Raw genomic sequence first — 19,566 nt, 5'->3', positions numbered from 1 at the left:
GTCTTTTCATCTTAGGTTTCATTTCTTAGTGCTACCATGTACTGAAACAGTAAAGTCTCAGATATAGGGGGGAAAAAAGGTTCATTAGAAATATGAAGAATGCAAAATATAAGACAAACAAAGGCCTGATTTTAGGTGATGCCAAGCTCTCACAGCTCCATTAACTTGAGGCAGAGTCCAACATCATGTAACCATGGCCAGGAGCTCTCTCCCACATTGGGTCATGCTTCAGTATTTCTGGTCATCTCATCATGCCTGCTCCTTGTGCTTTAGCATGGCCCATTGAAGCTGCTGCGGTAGGTGTTGTAGCGGCGGTAGGGCTGGCTGTACCTGCTGCCCAAGCTGGGATAAGCAAAGCTCCCAAATCCCAAGGAGCTGCCGGAGGAGATGGGGACTCCCTCGGAGCTGAGGGTGCTGCCCACAGCAGCGGAGGTGGAGGATCCCACAGCGGTGTTCTGGGGGAAGGAGCTGAGGATGGGTCCTGGCAGGATCACCATCACAGCAGGTGGTTGGATGGTGTAGGTGGACTCCTGGCACTGCTGGGCACAGGGCTCGTTGCAGCTGTTGGCCAATGGGGTCGGGCCGCAGGGGTTGGGAGTGCACAGGTCGTTCGAGGACATGTCTGCAGGATGGGGAGTAGTCTGAAATGCAGGACCAGAAAGCACATGCAATAGAAGCACTGTGTTGAATGTATAAACCTCAGACATGGGGTTGACAGATGTGAAAGCAATGAGACAAAGAGGCTAAATGGGACATTATTTCTTAGATCAAAACCCACAGTGAGAAGTCTGAACATGACATAGAGAATTCTCTTCTTCTCAAGGTTGGCAGAGCTACTGGTTTCAGTATCTTAAGACAAGACTGCATATTCCCAGCCAGGTCCTTTAGTACTACTACTTTGGTGCTACTCCCTTAGTACCAGCCTCTAAAATGGAGCATGGAAATGCATGTTCTGAGGGTATTTCCAGTATCCAAGTCTTGCCTTGTTACACCCTGCTTCACAAATAAAGAAAACCTTTCTATTTGACCTAAGTATGCCTTTCTAATTTTCCTCTCCAAAAGGAAAGAAGAGAAAAAAAGAGCCAAGCAATATTTACAAAGAACTAAGAACAACAAAAAGTAGGCATCAAAGTAACATTTAGCATTTAAAAAGACTTTGGGTAGATTCAGACTTACCTGTTCACCTGGCGAATAGGGCAAGAGAAGTGGATGGAAGAGCCTTGTGTTCTATTGGCTTTTATACTGCGTTCCAGATTGCCTGCAGACCTAAGACCTATGCTATGCATGAAATTGTTTAATGATCCATACTTTGGCATGCAAAATCCTCCAGATAGATTAACTCTTTATTTTTCCCCCCAAAAAAAATCTCTTCTGGTATTTCTCTACTTTTCCCCTCCCCTTATTATGTTCACATTCCAGTACAGGCAAAGCTTTCATCTTCACCAATGTGCACCCATCCTTGGAAGACTGTGGTGATTCATTTCAATTTCAGCAATAATTATATTGTTTCCTAGGGCCAGTGTGCATTTTATGTTTCACTGTAGTCATCAAAACGCTGCTTAAGGGAAACGTATGGGATGCATAGTCCTTATTCAGGACTTCACTCCTTTAGGTGAATAATCATTAAGCTCTGAGGTGGGAGCCTGCATTCAGTTCATATTCAGTATTTCCATATCAAGGGCTCAGTCTGACCACAAGACGAGATGCATAATAAATATTCCCAAATTTTGCATTTCTGCGCTATTTCAATCCCAGACAGCTGAGAAGCACCAGATTTCCATAAGTACTACAAGAGGTGAAGATAATTAAGACCAGCGAGAATTGCTGACCAGAGATAATAAAACAATTTCTGACCTGCATTTTACTTTCAGTCTGTATGGACGCAGCTGACTCTAACAACAACAACCTAATGTAAAAAAGGCTGTGACTTGACCTTATTATTTAGGGATGTTTACAAACTGCCTCTCATTTTCAGTGTGATATCTGCGCAGTGTTTCATCTGAAGAATCAGCATTATTACTACATGAAACCCTGCTAAGTCGCAGCAATCTTCACACCAGCTTAGATACAAATGCGGCTAATAAGCTTGCTTTGAATTATCAGTTCTTACACGCAATGTTCTGCCTGAGCTGAACTACAGCGTCGGTAGAAGTTGCACCTAATAATTCAGTTCTCTATTTTATTAACCATTATGTGATTCGCTTCGCATCTGCAGTCTGTGGTGCCTGCAGGAAAGACTTGTACACATAAAAGGACTTCATGAACCAACTCAACGTACCAGGTCCTTAAATTCTGGTCTCCACCAATGTTTACAAAGCTCCAACTCCAGCTATGCATAAAAACAATCAAGATTGAACTTATGTGTCTTCTCAAGGCTACCCAAAAAGGCACAACAGTAACGAAATCCCACTGAATCCAATGAGAAAGAATCAGATCCCTGTGTGAACCTACACTGGGGAATCTGCATTGGCAGTTGGGGCTGGACTGCATCTCCAGATGTCCCTTCCAATACCGATGACTCTGATATTGTGAAATTCAGAGGAAAGTATTGTCATGTGAAGCAGTATGATGAAGTATGCCGGCAGAAAGCATTCCCAGTGTGAACTGGGGGTAATTCACATTCTTTAGTACAGATTCCAATCTGTACATGAGTTTTGCTTCTTCATCATGGATGAAGCACAAAAGTTAGGAGTGGTGTCATCTAATCGAGCTATTATCACACTCTTCCACTTCAGTATCTCAGTTTGAGGCGCAGCTGCTATCACCCTGAGACACATGCAGACCAGTTTTGAACCTGATCTCTCAGGTCTTTCACAAAGAGAGCCTATAACTCCCTTGCATATCATCTCAGACCACAACTATGAATAGCATTTCCCAAATCATCTTGAGAACACGTATGAATTTTAAACGATTTTGTAGTATTAACCTCACACCAGTTTTTACTGTGGAGTCATTGTGGGGAAAGCAACACAACAATTACCTGTTTGCCCTCACATTTATTCCCCTTGTGGCAGACTTCAGTGTAGCAGTGATTATACTCCAGACTGGTGCAAGTTCATTGCAGTCTGAACACTCTCATCCTCCATTTGCAGCAGTCGAGATTTATTGGCAACCTGGATAGTCAATTTTCCTGTAAAACATGCAACGATGTCCACAGATGTTGTTTTCAACCCTTCTGTTCAGCTTCATTTTATTCATACGAGAGCTTTTGGTTTGTGTGCTACCTCATTTCAAAACTCAACTCAAAAGATCACAGCAGTGCTTTCAAAAAGACTCTTGAATTGTCTTCTGGTGGTGAACTGACTCCAGACTGGTCTGGTTGGCTCTAAGAAATCATCCAAGAGGATTGGAGCCTGTCTTGAAATTATATATATATATATTTTAAAGAATGGTGAACAAATTAGATGGCAATTGTACTTAACTAGGTCAGACAGAGAACCTCACATAAAGAGCTTTAATAAATGTCTTGGATCCAGTCTTAGATTGTACTTCCAAGGCACCTGCAAGCTAACAAATTGCTGAGAAGCAGGAAAGAACGCTTCATTAGACTGGGCTTTGACTCATTTCATACTGACACTAATGGAAGTATCAGAAATAAAAAGAACCCAAAACCTGTGAAGATGAAAGGGTTTTAAATGGGTAGAGTGTGTTTCTCACGCAATGCCAGGAGAAACGTAGACTGGAAAACTAAAAGCAGAATAATGTCATGATCAAGAAAAGATTCAGTTTGCAAAAACAGACATGAGAACTAATTGGATCAAGCAATTGAGGATGCCTCACTAGTCCCAAATAGGCTGAGAAGTTTATAAAAGTCTATAATCTTACTTATTGCATCCATTTCTCCAGTCTTAACGTGCAAAGGGGACGTGGATTTCAAGCTGACATTCACATTCTTCAGGACGTCTCTAATGAAATGTTTAATAAAGGCTTTAACGTTTTGTATAAGCACTCCTTAGGGCCATAATATCCAAAGGTGGATTCGTTCCAGGAGATATATTTATTTAAAATCAACTAGCGTTAATAAATAGACTTAAAGGCATACGATAAGGAACTGCTCCATAGATTCAAGTATCCATCCTACTCAGTGTGATTGTTCCTGATCAGTCAATTCCCCAATACAAGCAAGAATTTACAGCTTGATTAATGCAGAGATGATTTCTTTTCACATAATGGTCTATTCCACCTTAAAGAATGGGGAAAAGGACTAAGAAAAAAAACAAACATGAAACAAATTAAGATGCAACATCAGTTTAATGAAAAAGTTACGAAGTGCTCTACAATAAAAAGCAAAATGTATGTTTACACAAAGGAAGGAAACCATTTAAGTCATTCAAAATGAAGAACAGAAAGCGAGATTGATTTCCTAACACATGAACTAAGAACCCTAAGCTGATAATTTATAAGCAGAGCATTAAATAAATCCAATCAGAAACCAACATTAAAATGCACGAAAAAATTAATCACGAGAAAAATTTGGAAAATGAGATATCCATCATTATTCCAATCAGAACAGGATGGCATCTTCCATCTCTGCTTTGCAGGAGGGCATAAGGGTGCTCAGCCCAGCAGGAAACATTGGCCAGCAGCTCCATCCTCAATCTGGAGCCTGACTTTAGGCTTCCTCAGGGATAAGCTCACCAGAAATCGGTGTTGCCTTTAATAGGGCAGGCATCTTCTGCTAGAGAAGCGGCTGCCCAGCCCAGAGATGCCAAAACCGCCAGAGGAGATGGGCACTCCCTCCTCACTCAGGATGCTGCCAACAGCTGCAGATGCTGAAGATCCCACAGCGGTGTTCTGGGGGAAGGAGCTGAGGATGGGTCCTGGCAGGGTCACCACCACGGGAGAGGGCTGGATCACCACGCGGGAGTCCTGGCACTGGCGCACACAGGGCTCATTGCAGCTGTTGGCCAGAGGGGTTGGGCCACAGGGACGGCACAGATCGTAGCAGGACATGGCTGTGGGATGGAGGTGGACCTGGAGAGAGGGCAGCAAAACACAGGCAGCGTGAGCTACAGCCTGGCAGCCTCCTCACCAAAGGAGGAAGCACAGGCTGTGGAGCAGGGACAGGCAGTGCAGGGACGAAGAGACTCATAGCAATCCAAATACCCAGGAGCCTCAGCAGAGTCAGCCTAAGGCCACCAACCCCACACTGGCAAGCAGAACAGATCTTGTAGGAGCACCATTAAGGAGCAAAGCCCACACCATGGTCTGCAAAGAGGCAAAGACTTGATGGAGGTGAGAGAAACAAGAGGAGAAGCTGAGAAAGAGAGAAGTGAAACAAGCACTGCTGCAGCTCACCTTGTTCACCAAGGAAGAGAAGGCAAGAGAAGTGGATGAAGGAGCCTGGTGTTGGACTGGCTTTTATACTGATCTGGACTGCCCCAGGCCCAGAGGCAACCCATGCGTATGTAGCTGTATTAAGGCAAGCCCATTTGTAAACAAAACAACACAATTATAGAAATTGATGCCTTATTTCTCTTCCCTGCAACGCTCCCTTTTCATTTCCCCGTTCATGACATGCCCATTTTGCCACACAAGCTCCTTTCAAGTGACAGAATTAGAGGCCTAAGCATTTCTCTAGAAAGGACTCAAAAGCACAGGGAGAAGATGAAGGCAAGGGGATGAAGATGGCCAAAGCTCTCAGCTGGTGACAGTCTCTCATTCCCCTGAAACATCCTTTAATGATTTGCTTTAAAGTGCAGGGCCTCATTTCCTTACAAACATGGCTTTAAAGATCAAACTTACAAGAAGACTCATATGCAAAGACCAGCACACCCTTTGCTACGTGCTCAGGCTGCCTCAGCTGTGAACACTCCACTGATGGCTGCTCTGCTTTCTGGCTCTAGCAGTTCTACAACATCAAGGGCTGCTCTCAGTGGACCTAAGCCTCAATGTTGTTGTTCTCCCCTCTGTCAACAGCTGATGGAAGTCCTGACACCAGAAATGGCATGTTTCACAGGAAAAGTCTTTGCCCTCTTGCAACCAAGCATTACTGGACCACTCATCCTAAACTGCTATGCCTGCTACAATCAAACACAAAGACTGGGCAAAAATTGAGCAGCTCTCCACCACCTCTATGTCCATGCCTTGCTTCATGCTTTGCCTTTACATCCTGACACAACAGCACACACCAACAAACACACAACAACATTTCCAGGCTGCAAACACACTTGCCCAGAAACAAGCGAGATCTGGGAGTGCCAGCAAGAGCAACTGGGACAACATTAGCAATCAGGGCCTTCTGAGGACATGTGCCAAAGGAGGACATCAAACTCTATGCAGCGTTGGCTTGATGCAGCAGGCACCCAGGGGCAATGCCTGCCCAGCAGGCAATACCCAACAGACACATCCCAGGCTCCAGCCTGGCCACATCCCACAGCAGTGACAAAATGCCCTCCACAAATATGCTGGGACTCCACCAGGCACAGGCAACTCTCTAATCACGGAGACAACTAAATGTCTCATTTAGGAAGATGAAGAGAAAGGAAGGCAGGAGCCACACCACCAAAGGGCCTCATTGCATGTTACCTGAGCAAGGGTGATTCAGAAATGCCAGGCAGGTCCACCAGAGACCAGCTCAACCATCAGAGCTAGAATAATACACTCAGACCCAAGGCTGAGCTGGGAAAGCACTGTGCATCCAGACCAAGGGGACCATGGTGGTGCATAAACCAACCTGCCCCAGAATAACAGAACCAGACTGCTGTCTTTAAGTTAATGGGCCTGAGTCAGTGGGTGTGCTGGGAGACCCCAGGTGTGTGTGAGGAGCACCCATGGGCTTCTGGCAGCTCTCAGAGCACTGATTTTCCTTAAGAAGACATCTGTGCACCTGGGATGCTGGACTCCATCTTTGTCTGACACAGAAAAGGAAGGGTGGATTTCCTTTGTCCTCAAAGGAAACTTTCATTAATTTCCAGAGTGAAAAAATACGTCCTTGTTTCTCAGGGTCTGCCCAAATATCTCTGGTGTCCTACAGCATCCTGGCCCCCTCTGTCCATGTGCTGCACTGGTTGTCTTCCCTCCCAGTTTTATGTGCATTTTAATCCTACTCTCAGCTCACAGTGGTTTCACAATAGGTTAAGGCATTGCACTAAGAGGCACACACAAAAGCCTCATGTAAGGTGATGTAGAGCATATGGGAAGTAGAGCTCTGTACCTTCCTTTCTCCTGCACTCCTTGTGACAAGAACAATCATCACATGTGGTGGAGTAGGGCAAAATAGCACAGGCCATTCCACACACAAGCCACCTTGTGTCCCTCTCTGATGCTGGTGTTCTTGCATATCTGGGCCTATAGGTCATATGTCTCAATGCCTGCCACCAGGAGAATTTGTTTCTTCCTTGTGTTCACATGGGTCAGTCAATGAGGTGTGAAATGCCTTTAATTCAGAGATGTTGGCCAAGGGTCCGACAAAAACAAATGAGGTTCTGGGAGTCAAACTAATCTTCACATCCCAAGATATTTGTTTGAGGAATGTCATGGGGCATCTCAACAAGTAAGGAACAAAAAGAGACTGAGATTTCAATGCAACGTAAAATTTATTGAGTTTGAAGATAGAAACAAAGAATTGCATGGCAGAAGGGATCCGGTCCAAGTTGCTACTAGGGCAGCTGGAACTCTGATAGACCTTCAACGTAATGGGATGCAGGTCTTCCTCCCTCACAATGTGAGAGGGAGAAGAAGCAGAGCCATCTCCACTTCTTTCAGGATGAACCCAAGGCACAGGACAGCAGGAAACAACAAGGATGTGTGATGATGACAAGAAATTAGGTGAAGAAGAAGAGATCTGTTGGCTGTGTTTCCAGATAGTGGAGGCTGGCAACCTGGCATTCCCCTCTGCTTTGCAGGAGGGCATAAGAGTGCTCAGCCCATCTGGAAACGCAGGCCAGCAGCTCCAACTTCATTCCAGCTCCAAGCTTTGGGCTTCCTGGGGGATGCATTTGTGGGATGCCCACCTCATCCTTAATAGGGCAGGCACCTCCTGCTAGAGAAGCGGCTGCCCAGGCTGGAGATGCCAAAGCCACCAGAGGAGATAGGAACTCCCTCCTCACTCAGGATGCTGCCAACAGCAGCGGAGGTGCTGGAGCCCACAGCGGTGTTCTGGGGGAAGGAGCTGAGGATGGGTCCTGGCAGGGTCACCACCACGGGAGAGGGCTGGATCACCACGCGGGAGTCCTGGCACTGGCGCACACAGGGCTCGTTGCAGCTGTTGGCCAGAGGGGTCGGGCCACAGGGACGGCACAGATCGTAGCAGGACATGGCTGTGGGATGGAGGTGGACCTGGAGAGAGGACAGCAAAACACAGGTGAGCTGCAGCCTGGCAGCCTCCTCACCAAAGGAGGAAGCACAGGCTGTGGAGAAGGGACAGGCAGTGAAGGGATAGAGAGACTCATAGCAATCCAGATCCGCAAGTGCCCCTGCAGAGTCAGCCCATTGCCTTCTCCCACCTCCCCCACACATTGGCAAGCAGAACAGAGCAGGTGGGAGCACCATCAAGGAGCAAAGCTCACATCAAGGTCTGCAAAGAGGCAAAGGCTCGGTGGATGCCAGAAAAGCAAGAGAAGAATCATAGAAAGAGAATAGTGAAAAGATCACTGCAACTCACCTTGTTCACCAAGGAGGAGAAGGCAAGAGGAGTGGATGAGGGAGCCTGGTGCTGGATGAGCTTTTATACTGGTCTAGTCTGCCCCAGGCTTAGAGCAGCACCCTTTGCAAAAGTAATGTGTTTACCAAAAGCTCATCTTGCATGCAAATCAGCACAATTACAAAAACTACTGTCTTGCTTATTTTCCTCGTAATGCTTCCTTTTATTTTCCTGTTCTGCACATACTATTCGACTGTGCAGACTGCTTTCAAGTGCCGGCATTAGAGGCCAAAGTATTACCAGAGGTAAGGACACGTCATCACAAGAATGATGCAGCCAGGGATGAATTATGTCCTAGCACTCCTGGGGATGTCTGCCATTTACTCTCTGGGGCACTGCACTAATATTTGTCCTGATGATTGGGGCTTTTCTTCTCCTAACCTTGAAGCTTCAGGCTGGACATCTATAGGCAAGGAGAGGCCACATCAGTAAACATCCATAACACTGTGCTTACTCATATTCTGTTAAAAATCACCTTTCCAGACAGGGCACTTCTGGATTTTAGAATCTCTCTCAAATTAATGATTGTTCTTGGAAGAAATGGGCCTGGCTCTTCTTTTGCAATCTTGTTTCTCTACTTCATGCCTCCCTCCCTTAAGTATCGCAATATAAGCAATAAAGGCCATTACTCTCCAATGACTCCTTGCTGGTGACATTTGGTAAACGAGGAGGAATCCCAATGACAAAAGCAAATGAAGGCAATTGCTACACGTCCCTCCACCTGCCCATGTCTTTGACACAACTGGTGCTTTGGCCATCCAGACTGACAGCCCAGTGGGTTCAACCAAATACTTGGTAGGATTTTCATCAGTCACCCTATCCCATTCAGGAGCTCTGCAAGTGTTTGCAAAGACAGATGGATGATCAATGGCACCTGAGGTTCCCCCGGTACCACTGGAGGCAGGATCAGAGTGGCAGGAGCAAAGCAGGGGCTGTGGAGGACAAGAGAGTGGGAAGAAGGACTAAGATCAAAGTTGATGGTGAATCACTCCTTCAGTCTGTCCAGCTTGGGGCCAGTGTGGAGGGACAAAATGAACCCTGGTTTGGCACCTCCCCAGGCACAGTCTACTCAGCAGCTAGACTTTGGAGGAGCCCTGTGGGGATGCTCCAGACCCACTTCCCTTTAGGACACAGTGATGTGCATGTAAGGACTCCACAATACATCATGCTTTTAACCACAGGATTGCTCCATGAGGGGAGACCATTCCCTTCCTCCTCCATTCCTGCACTCTTCAATGTCTTCAGGAGAAATCACAGATGCTGCCCAGCTCCTCAGATGAGAGGATATTGGCTCTGTGTTTCCAGTTTCCACTCATAACCATTATACCCAGGCATGCTCAACACATACATGTAGTAACAGGTCAAAGTAGGGCTCAGAACTCAGCAGTGTTGGCCTCACTTTGACTTCTTTGGGATTCTCTCCACTTTGAGGGTTTGGCAGATGTTCTTGGAGGAGGGATGGGCAGAAGAATGCCTTTGAAGCAATGAACATAGTAATGCCTTCTGGCAATCCAATCTCTTCCTTTGTCATAGAATATTAAGTATCCTGAGTTGGAAGGGGTCCATAAAGATAGATAAGTCTAACTCCTGTATCTAGCTGTCCAAATTATCCTGTCTCATCAAATTAAAAGCTATTTCTAATGTATTTCATTGTGCTTTTTCCCATTTGAGGGAGGTTCTGGACCCTCATGTATGAATGAGCTGACCAATACTGCCTACCCCACACATCCCTGTCCCTCTCACACATACCATCTCCCTTGAGACTGCTCAAATCTCATGAGCAAGAAGAAGGTAAATATCAGCATGTTATGCAACACTCAGGCTCCAAGACAAAATATTTCCCCCTTTAATTGCTTTCCTATGAATACCAAGTGGAAAGAAAAATGACGAGACTGAGATTACAATGCATCATGAATTTTATTGAGTCTAAAGACAGAAACAAAGCAGTGCATAGTTTAAAGCTGCTACAAGGGCAGTTGAACACCAGACTGGCGATTTGCTGGCGAACTTGATCAAAATGAGATGCACATCTTCCGCCCTCACAAGGCAAGAGGGGAAAGAAGCAAGGCCATCTCAACTTGCTTCAGGATAAACCCGCAGCACAGGACAGCAGGAGACAACAAGGACTTGTGATGATGAGAAGAAAGCAGGAGAAGAAGACATCTGCTGGCCATGTTTCCAGACAGTGGAGGCTGGCAACCTGGCATTCCTCTCTGCTTTGCAGAAGGTCACAAAGATGCTCAGCCCATCTGGAAATGTGGGCCAGCAGCTTTGTCCTCATTCTAGCATCCAGCTTCAGGCTTCCTGGGCAATGGGCTCATGGGACATTCACATTATCCTTAGCAGGGCAGGCACCTCCTGCTAGAGAAGCGGCTGCCCAGGCTAGAGATGCCAAAGCCACCAGAGGAGATAGGAACTCCCTCCTGGCTCAGGATGCTGCCAACAGCAGCGGAGGTGCTGGAGCCCACAGCGGTGTTCTGGGGGAAGGAGCTGAGGATGGGTCCTGGCAGGGTCACCACCACAGGAGAGGGCTGGATCACCACGCGGGAGTCCTGGCACTGGCGCACACAGGGCTCGTTGCAGCTGTTGGCCAGAGGGGTCGGGCCACAGGGACGGCACAGATCGTAGCAGGACATGGCTGTGGGATGGAGGTGGACCTGGAGAGAGGGCAGCAAAACACAGGCAGTGTGAGCTGCAGCCTGGCAGCCTCCTCACCAAGGGAGGAAGCACAGGCTGTGGAGAAGGGACAGGCAGTGCAGGGACAGAGAGGCTCATAGCAATCCAGATACCCAAGAGCCCCAGCAGAGTCAGCCCAAAGTCTTCTCCCACCTCCCCCCACATTGGCAAGCAGAAGAGAGATGGTGGGAGCAGCATGGGGAAGGCTGCTGCAGCTTACCTTGTTCACCAAGGAGCAGAAGGCAAGAGAAGTGGATGAGGGAGCCTGGTGCTGGACCGGCTTTTATACTGGTCAGGACCTCCCACTGGTCCAGAGGCACCCTTTGTACCTACACTGTGTGTATCAACAACCTCATCTTGCATGCAAAACACGACAATTAATGAAAACAGCGTCTTTTTTTTTCCTGTTCCTTGCAATGCTCCCTTTTCATTTCCCTGTTTGTGACATGCCCCTTCCACCACTAATTCTCCTTTCAAGTGGCAGAATTAGAGGCCAAAATACTTCTTGGAGACGTGACACGTCAGCACAAGCTGGTGATGCAAGACAGTGATGAGCAGTGGGTAACCTCAGGAGGGAAGAACAGCCTCCTACCCCTTGGGCTTTGCTTCAACACACTCATCCTGGAGCAGGTTTCCTCCTAACCCTGAAGCTTCACCTGAACTTCCACATGGGAAGTCCAGCATCATCAACTGCTCTCCCTGATGCTATGTTAAAACTTGTATTTTAAAATGACATAGTTTGGAAAGCGCCTTTAAATATCATCTATTCCAAACTCCTTCCATGAGCTGGGACATATTCCAGTAGATCTGGTTATTCATAATCCATCTAACCTTACTTTGAATGTTCCCAGTGCTGGGGCATTCACAACTTCTCTGTACAACCTGTACTAGTGTCTAATAAACCCATCTAACTCTACCCTCTTTCACATTAAAACTGGTTCCCCTTGTCTTGTCACTGCTGTACCTGGTATATATTCTCTCCATCTTTCCTATATGCCACCTTTATATACTGAAAGGCTGCACTAACATTTCCATGGAGTCTTCTCTTCTTCAGGCTCAACAACACCAACTCTATCAGCCTTTCTTCACTGGAGTGCTGCTCCAGACCTCTGATTGTCTTTGTGGCCTCGTCTGGACCTGCTCTAACAGCTCCATATCTTCCTTGTATTGGGGACTCAGAGATGAATGCAGCACCACCAGGGAGAGTCTTACGTAAGCAGAGTAGATGGGGAGAATCACTTTCCTTGACCTTCTGGCCACACTTCTCATGCAACCCAAGATATGATTGGGTTCTGGACACCAAGCACACAATGTCAACTCAGATATGGTTATTAATCAACCACTATGCCCAACCCCTCCTCTGGAAGGCTGATCTCAGTTGTCTAAATTCATTTCCCAGCCTGAACTGAAGCTGGGATTTTCTCCAGCACAGAGGCAGGACCTTGCACTTGTCTTTGTTGAACTTCATGAGGTTCACATAGACCCAGTCATCACATCTGTCTGAGTCTCTCTTAATGGAATCCCTATCCACCAGAGTATCAAATACATCACAGCTTGGTGTATTCCCTAAACTTAGTGTCATCCATGAACACCAAGCCATTCCAGCTTTGTTAAGCATTGCCTTACTAGGCAGGGCACCTCTGCTCTTGGGTTTTAGACATTATCTCTCAGATTAACTATTCCACTAGGGAGGGCTCAGATCTCAATTCACACTGTTGTCCCAGCTGCCACCAGTTAACTTTGACTCCTTTGGAACCCTCTCCAATTTAGGTTTGGCAAATGTGCTTGAAGAATGGATGAAAAGACAAATGTAGAGCGGTAAAATCCAAACACAGATTCAATCAGCTGAGCACTGGCAGGTACAGAAATGCCTTCTGGCAATCCAATGTCTTGTCTTAGCATCTGGAAGTTGGAAAACATTCGACTTTGCTCATTGCTGATATGTCACTTGAGGGTGCTTATAAACACTAGTGTAAAGCTACACTCCTACTATACACCCATCCAGCTACAAATATCTCTTCCAATTATAAGGGGTTTTGAGGGAATTCAACACTTTAGGGGATCAAGAAAGCTCACACTAGGAGGATATTACACAAATCTCCATTCCAGTTTAAAGCTTCTCACCCTGGGCAGATGAGCTGAGTATCCAAACATAGAATGAAAGCAAGGGAAGAAACATGAGGAGACTGAGATTACAATGCAGCATACATTTTATTGCGCTAAAAGAAGGAATCAAAACAGTGAAAAGTTAAAGGCTGCTACAAATACAGCTGACAAACATATTGGCCACAAGGAGGAAAACTAGAGGAAGATGGGATGCATGCCTTCCCCATCACAAGGCAAGTGGAAGAAGAAGCGGGGCCATCTCCACTTCCTTCAGGATGAACCCATGGCACAGGACAGCAGGAGGCAACAAGGACCACTGATGATGAGAAGAAAGCAGGAAAAGAAGAAAACATCTGCTGGGTCCGTTGACAAACAGCACAGGCTGGCACCTTGATTTCCCTATTTACTTTGAAGGAGAGCAGCAGGGTGCTCAGTGCATCCTGGCCAGCAACTCTGTCCACAGTCCAGCACCAAGCTTTGGGTTTCCTAAAGGATGCGTTCATGGGATGAACATCTCATCCTTAGTAGGGCAGGCACCTCCTGCTAGAGAAGCGGCTGCCCAGGCTAGAGATGCCAAAGCCACCAGAGGAGATGGGCACTCCCTCCTCACTCAGGATGCTGCCAACAGCAGCGGAGGTGCTGGAGCCCACAGCGGTGTTCTGGGGGAAGGAGCTGAGGATGGGTCCTGGCAGGGTCACCACCACGGGAGAGGGCTGGATCACCACGCGGGAGTCCTGGCACTGGCGCACACAGGGCTCGTTGCAGCTGTTGGCCAGAGGGGTCGGGCCACAGGGACGGCACAGATCGTAGCAGGACATGGCTGTGGGATGGAGGTGGACCTGGAGAGAGGACAGCAAAACACAGGCAGCGTGAGCAGTGACATGGTAGACTGCTTGCCTAGAGAAGAGGCACAGGCTGTGGAGAAGGGACAGGCAGTGCAGGGACAAAGAGAATCTTAGCAGCCCAGATCCCCAAGATCACCGGCAGAGTCAGCCCAAAACCTTCTTCCACCACCTCCCACACTGGCAAGCAGAATAGAGCTGGTGGGAGCAGCATCCAGGAGCAAAGCCCACACCAAGGTCTGCAAAGAGGCAAAACCTCGATGGAGGCACAAAGAGGAAGAGGACAAAGAGAGAAAGAGAAGAGAGAGGAGAAATCCACTGCAGCTCACCTTGTTCACCAAGGAGGAGAAGGCAAGGGAAGTGAATGAAGGAGCCTGGTGCTGGACTGGCTTTTATACTGATCTGGACCGCCCCAAGCCCAGAGGCAACCCATGCATATGTATTAGGCAAGCCCATTTGTAAACAAAACAACACAATTATAGAAATTGATGCCTTTTTTCTCTTCCCTACAACGCTCTGTCTCCATTTCCCCGTTCATGACATGCCCAATTTGCCACACAAACTCTTTTCAAGTGACAGAATTAGAGGCCTAAATATTTCTGAGGAAGGAACTCAATAGCACAGGGAGAAGATGAAGGCAAGGGGGTGGAAATGGCCAACGCTCTCAGCTGGTGACAGTCTCTCATTTCCCTGCCACTTGCTTTAATGCTTTGCCCTAATGCTTTAGGTATTACTTCCTTACAAACATGGCCTTAAATGCCAAACTCATGGCAAGGCTCATATGCAAAGACCATCATGCCCTTCACTTCACCCATCTACGTGCTCAGGCTGCTTCAGTTGTGAGCAATCCACAGATGGCTGCTCTGCATTCTGGCTCTAGCAGTTCTACAACTTCAAGCACTGCTCTCAGGAGACCTAAGGCTCATTGCTGTTCCTCTCTCCTTTGTCTGCAGCTGCGAGAGGACCCCTGATATCAGAAAAGACATGTTTAAGAGGAAAGGAAGTTGCTCTCTCATAACCAAGCATTACTTGACAGCTCATCATGAATTCCAGTGCATGCCACAATCCAACACAAAAACGGTGCAAAAACTTAGCAGCTCTCCACCACCCCCATGTCCATGTGTTGCATCCTGCTTTGCCCTTACATCCTGACACAACAGCACACACCAACAAACACATAACAACATTTCCAGGCTGCAAACACACCCAACTATAAACGAGTGAGATCTGGACATGTCAGCATGGGCAGCTGGAACAGCAGCAGCAATCAAGGTTGTTCCAAACCCATGTGTCAAAGGAGGACATCAAGCTCTATGCAGCGTTGGCCTGAGGCAGCAGGCACCCAGGGGCAATGACTGCCCAGCAGGCAATACCTGACAGACACACCTCAGGCTCCAGCCAGGCCACATCCCACAGCAGTGACAAAATGCCCTCCACTATTATGCTGGGACTCCACCAGGCACAGGCAACTCTCTAATCATGGAGTCACAACCAAATGTCTCACTTAGGAAGATGAAGAGAATGGAAGTCAGGAACCTCCATGTCTGCAGCAAGTTGGATCTGTGCACATACAAGCAGTGGCTCTGCAGAGCTCTCATATTCCTCAGTATTTCAGGCATCGAGCTGTAGGCATAGAGGGAAGATGTGGGAGCAGAACAACCACTGAAGTGGGACTGGCAGAGCACTGTGAAGAGCTGCACATACAGCTGATGGTCTGTGCTTTACTGAACATATTCCAGACCCACTGGGATGTGTTCTGTGCTGACTATTCCAGGGAACATGCTTTAGCAGGGGAGTTGGACTAGATGGTCCCCTGAGGTCTCATACAACCCCATTGTTTTGTTTCTGTGATTCCATGAACTGATCTCCATTTATACACCAAGACATCCCATTTCCCATTGAAGATGATGGTTGGGTGCCCCAACAAGGAAGGAACACAAAAAGACTGAGATTACAATGCAGCATAAACTTTATTGAGCCTAAAGGTAGAAAAGAAGCAATGCGTGATGGAAGGGATCTGGTCCAGGCTGCTATGGGAGCAGCTGGTACTCAGACACATTTCCACCAGAATGGGATGCAGGTCTTCCTCCCTCACACTGTGAGAGGGAGAAGAAGCAGGGCCATCTCCACTTGCTTCAGGATGAACCCAAGGCATAGGACAGCAGGATACAAGATGATCTTGTGATGTTGAGAAGAAAGCAGAAGAAGAAGACATCTGCTGGTCATATTCCCTGACTGTAATAGCTGGGAAAGGTGCTCAGCCCATCTGGAAATGCTGGTCAGCAGCTCTGTCCTCAGTTCAGTGCCTGACTTTGGGCATCCTGGGCAATGGGCTCAAGGGATTCCACCTCATCCTTAGCAGGGCAGGTATCTCCTGCTAGAGAAGCGGCTGCCCAGGCTGGAGATGCCAAAGCCACCAGAGGAGATGGGCACTCCCTCCTCACTCAGGATGCTGCCAACAGCAGCGGAGGTGCTGGAGCCCACAGCGGTGTTCTGGGGGAAGGAGCTGAGGATTGGTCCTGGCAGGGTCACCACCACGGGAGAGGGCTGGATCACCACGCGGGAGTCCTGGCACTGGCGCACACAGGGCTCGTTGCAGCTGTTGGCCAGGGGGGTCGGGCCACAGGGACGGCACAGATCGTAGCAGGACATGGCTGTGGGATGGAGGTGGACCTGGAGAGAGGGCAGCAAAACACAGGTGAGCTGCAGCTGGGTGGACTTGCCCAGAGAGGAGGCACAGGCTGTGGTGCAGGGACAGGCAGCGTGGGTACAGAAAGGGTTTTGATCCCCCAGATCCTCAGCAGAGATAGCCCATCGCCTTCTCCCACCTCCCCCCACATTGGCAAGCAGAACAGAGCAGGTGGGAGCAGCATCCAGGAGCAAGGCTCACACCAAAGTCTGCACAGAGACAACAAACAGTGGAAGCCAGGAGAGCAAGAGGAGAAGCAGAGAAAGAAGAGAGTAAGGCAAAGATCACTGCAGCTCACCTTGTTCACCAAGGAGGAGAAGGCAAGAGAAGTGGATGAAGGAGCCTGATCCTGGACTGGCTTTTATACAGGTCTGGACTGCCCCAGGCAGTGAGGCACTATTTGCACTCGTAATATGTTTACCAACAAGGTTATATTTTATGCCTAGCTTCCCAATTATGTAAATGTTTTGGTTGTTTATTTTCCTTGCGACGCTTCCTTTTTTATTTCCATTTTCATTACATTCCCTCATGCAGTTTCCTTTCCCGGTCCGATATTATAGGCCTGTATTTCCACTGGTAATTATGTTAAAATCAGGCCATTGTTTTTCAAGTCAGAATGTTGCCATGTTTTCAGGTGACATCAGCATTTTACCCTCCTGAGGTTTGCCTTTATGCTTTGTTGTTCTGAATGTGTTTGTGTTGTTTGGGTTGGTTTTTTTCATTATAAACATACGATTAAAGAGCAGAACTGGCTGATCCTATTGCTCTCAACTCCCCCAAAGGACTTCTAAGCTTTCCTAGGCATCATTTTTACAGCAGGGAGAATGTGCTGTCAGGTGTTACAAACTCCCTATGTGACATGTCACTGCACTCTGTCAAGTTAGCCTGTCTGCTTTGCCTTTTTACCTCCTTCAGCATTGCCCATTGATCCCCAAACACCAGCCCATGCATCAGAAAAGAAGGATGTCGCTCTTCCAAGGTCAGCAATAGCTGGATTCTACTGCTATCTTAAAGAAAGCAAACCTTAACAAGAACTTAACAAGGCATGTCCCCATGCCTTGGATCCTTTTTTGCCCCTACATCCTGACACAGCACACAGTGACAAACACACAGGCTGTGCATACATCCAACCAGAAGCAAATGAGGTCTGGGAGTGACACCAAGGGCAGCTGGGACAGAAGCAGGAGTCAGGGCCATCCCCAGGACATGTGCCATAGGAGGACATCAGGCTCTATGGACTATTAGCCTGAGGCAGCAGGCAACCAGGACAAGCAACTGCCCAGTGTGTGATACCCGACAGACACACCTCAGGTCCTTGCCAGGCCCTCATCCCACAGTGAGGACAAAATGCCCTCCACAATTACAGTGGGACTCTACCAGACACAGAAAACTCTGTAATCACAGAAGCGCAACCAAATTTCTCAGTCAAGAAGATGAAAGGAGCTTCTAGGGCGACAGAATGTGTTCGTGTAAGCAAATCTCTATTCAGAATAAGTCCTCGGTGTCATTGCAATACAGCATCTCTGCATGAAGAAAAAGGATTTTATTTTACTTTAAGGAATCTTAGTCCTCCTCAAACCTTATGGAACATGAGTGTCCTATCCATGCTTTTTTCATTCAGAAACCCTCAGCAAGCAAATCACTGCAGGCAAAAAAAGTACTTTTCTACCATCTCTCCATACTCCCCAACTCAGATCCCCATGCTGAGGGTAAACACAAGACCTCAGACGTCTTACAACACCCTGCTTTTTCACACTTCATGCTAAGGGTGTTGTCTTCCATCCCTGGGTGTATATTTTGACATGACCTTGTATCCAGTAAAAGGCACAGAATGCCTTAAAGCATGAAGCAAAGTGGGTTTTTACTGAGTCTCCCAAGCAGAGACACAAGGGTCTTATGAAGTCTTGCTGAATGTAAGTAGCCATCAAATACAATAATATCCATCTGGCATAGAAATACACTTTTGTCAAGAGGATACAGCACAAGAGTGGACTCTCACTCTACTTTAAACAGGACTACAGGGCCAGGATATAAGGATTGCCCATGAAGTAGTAAAGGACAGCAGGTTCTGAAGAGAGAACTCAAAATAGGGACTATAATCTGCCATTAGAAAGATGCTATAGATGCCAGATTATCTCTTTGACTCTTTTTGGACTCTACTTTGAGGGTCTGTCAGGTGCTCATGGAGGGATGGGAAGAAAACTATGCTTAGAATGGTAATATAGCATCAGACCAGAGTCAACCAGTTGGGCACTAGCCTCAAAACCATACAATCCAGCAATTCAGATGTATGCATCAGCAACTGAAAGACAAAATCCAAACCTTGCTTGTTCTTTAAATGAAATTTGAAGGAGCAAGTGGAAACACTTGGAGGACATTGCCAACAATGCGCTTTACTCCAGCTCTCAACCAGTTCACAGTGTCATCTCTGATGTCCATCTCCAATACTCAAGGCAGGAAGGAAGTCCAATTAGGACCATTTACAATAGTAGGGCATTACGTTTTCCCTTAGACAGCTTGAGTGAATATCCCAACAGAAAAGAAACGAGGAGACTGAGATAAGAATGCAGCATAAACTTTATTGAGTCTGAAGGTAGAAAATAAAGCAG

At 47.2% G+C, this 19,566-nt stretch overlaps 3 protein-coding genes, 1 long non-coding RNA gene and 1 pseudogene across 4 annotated transcripts; all 5 read right to left on the bottom strand.

Moving 5' to 3' along the window:
* Window positions 1–269: 269 nt before the first annotated feature.
* On the bottom strand, window positions 270–620 carry LOC140263449 (feather keratin 1-like). Its single transcript, XM_072358335.1, has one exon. It carries the CDS (start codon window positions 618–620, stop codon window positions 270–272), a length of 351 nt encoding a protein of 116 aa, XP_072214436.1.
* Window positions 621–4,949: 4,329 nt separating this feature from the next.
* Window positions 4,950–6,667, bottom strand: LOC140263508 (uncharacterized). The gene is made up of 3 exons (XR_011905914.1): window positions 6,529–6,667; window positions 5,299–5,412; window positions 4,950–4,974 (listed from the first exon to the last, which is right to left on the bottom strand). It is a non-coding gene; the product is annotated as an uncharacterized lncRNA (long non-coding RNA).
* A 1,295-nt stretch (window positions 6,668–7,962) lies between these two features.
* Window positions 7,963–11,280, bottom strand: LOC140263448 (uncharacterized; annotated as a pseudogene).
* A 2,667-nt stretch (window positions 11,281–13,947) lies between these two features.
* On the bottom strand, window positions 13,948–14,244 carry LOC140263447 (feather keratin 4). Its single transcript, XM_072358333.1, has one exon. It carries the CDS (start codon window positions 14,242–14,244, stop codon window positions 13,948–13,950), a length of 297 nt encoding a protein of 98 aa, XP_072214434.1.
* Window positions 14,245–16,623: 2,379 nt separating this feature from the next.
* Window positions 16,624–16,920, bottom strand: LOC140263446 (feather keratin 2-like). Its single transcript, XM_072358332.1, has one exon. It carries the CDS (start codon window positions 16,918–16,920, stop codon window positions 16,624–16,626), a length of 297 nt encoding a protein of 98 aa, XP_072214433.1.
* Window positions 16,921–19,566: the final 2,646 nt, after the last annotated feature.

The sequence above is a fragment of the Excalfactoria chinensis genome, chromosome 31, assembly GCF_039878825.1.
Source record: "Excalfactoria chinensis isolate bCotChi1 chromosome 31, bCotChi1.hap2, whole genome shotgun sequence".
NCBI classification, from domain to species: domain Eukaryota; kingdom Metazoa; phylum Chordata; class Aves; order Galliformes; family Phasianidae; genus Excalfactoria; species Excalfactoria chinensis.
The sequence above is the reverse complement of the archived record's forward strand: the minus strand, read 5'-3'. Positions and strand labels throughout refer to the sequence as shown.

Bases quoted from the DNA above. Each gene is read 5' to 3' on its own strand.
- LOC140263449 (XM_072358335.1), bottom strand. From the start codon at position 620: ATGTCCTCGAACGACCTGTGCACTCCCAACCCCTGCGGCCCGACCCCA.
- LOC140263447 (XM_072358333.1), bottom strand. From the start codon at position 14,244: ATGTCCTGCTACGATCTGTGCCGTCCCTGTGGCCCGACCCCTCTGGCC.
- LOC140263446 (XM_072358332.1), bottom strand. From the start codon at position 16,920: ATGTCCTGCTACGATCTGTGCCGTCCCTGTGGCCCGACCCCCCTGGCC.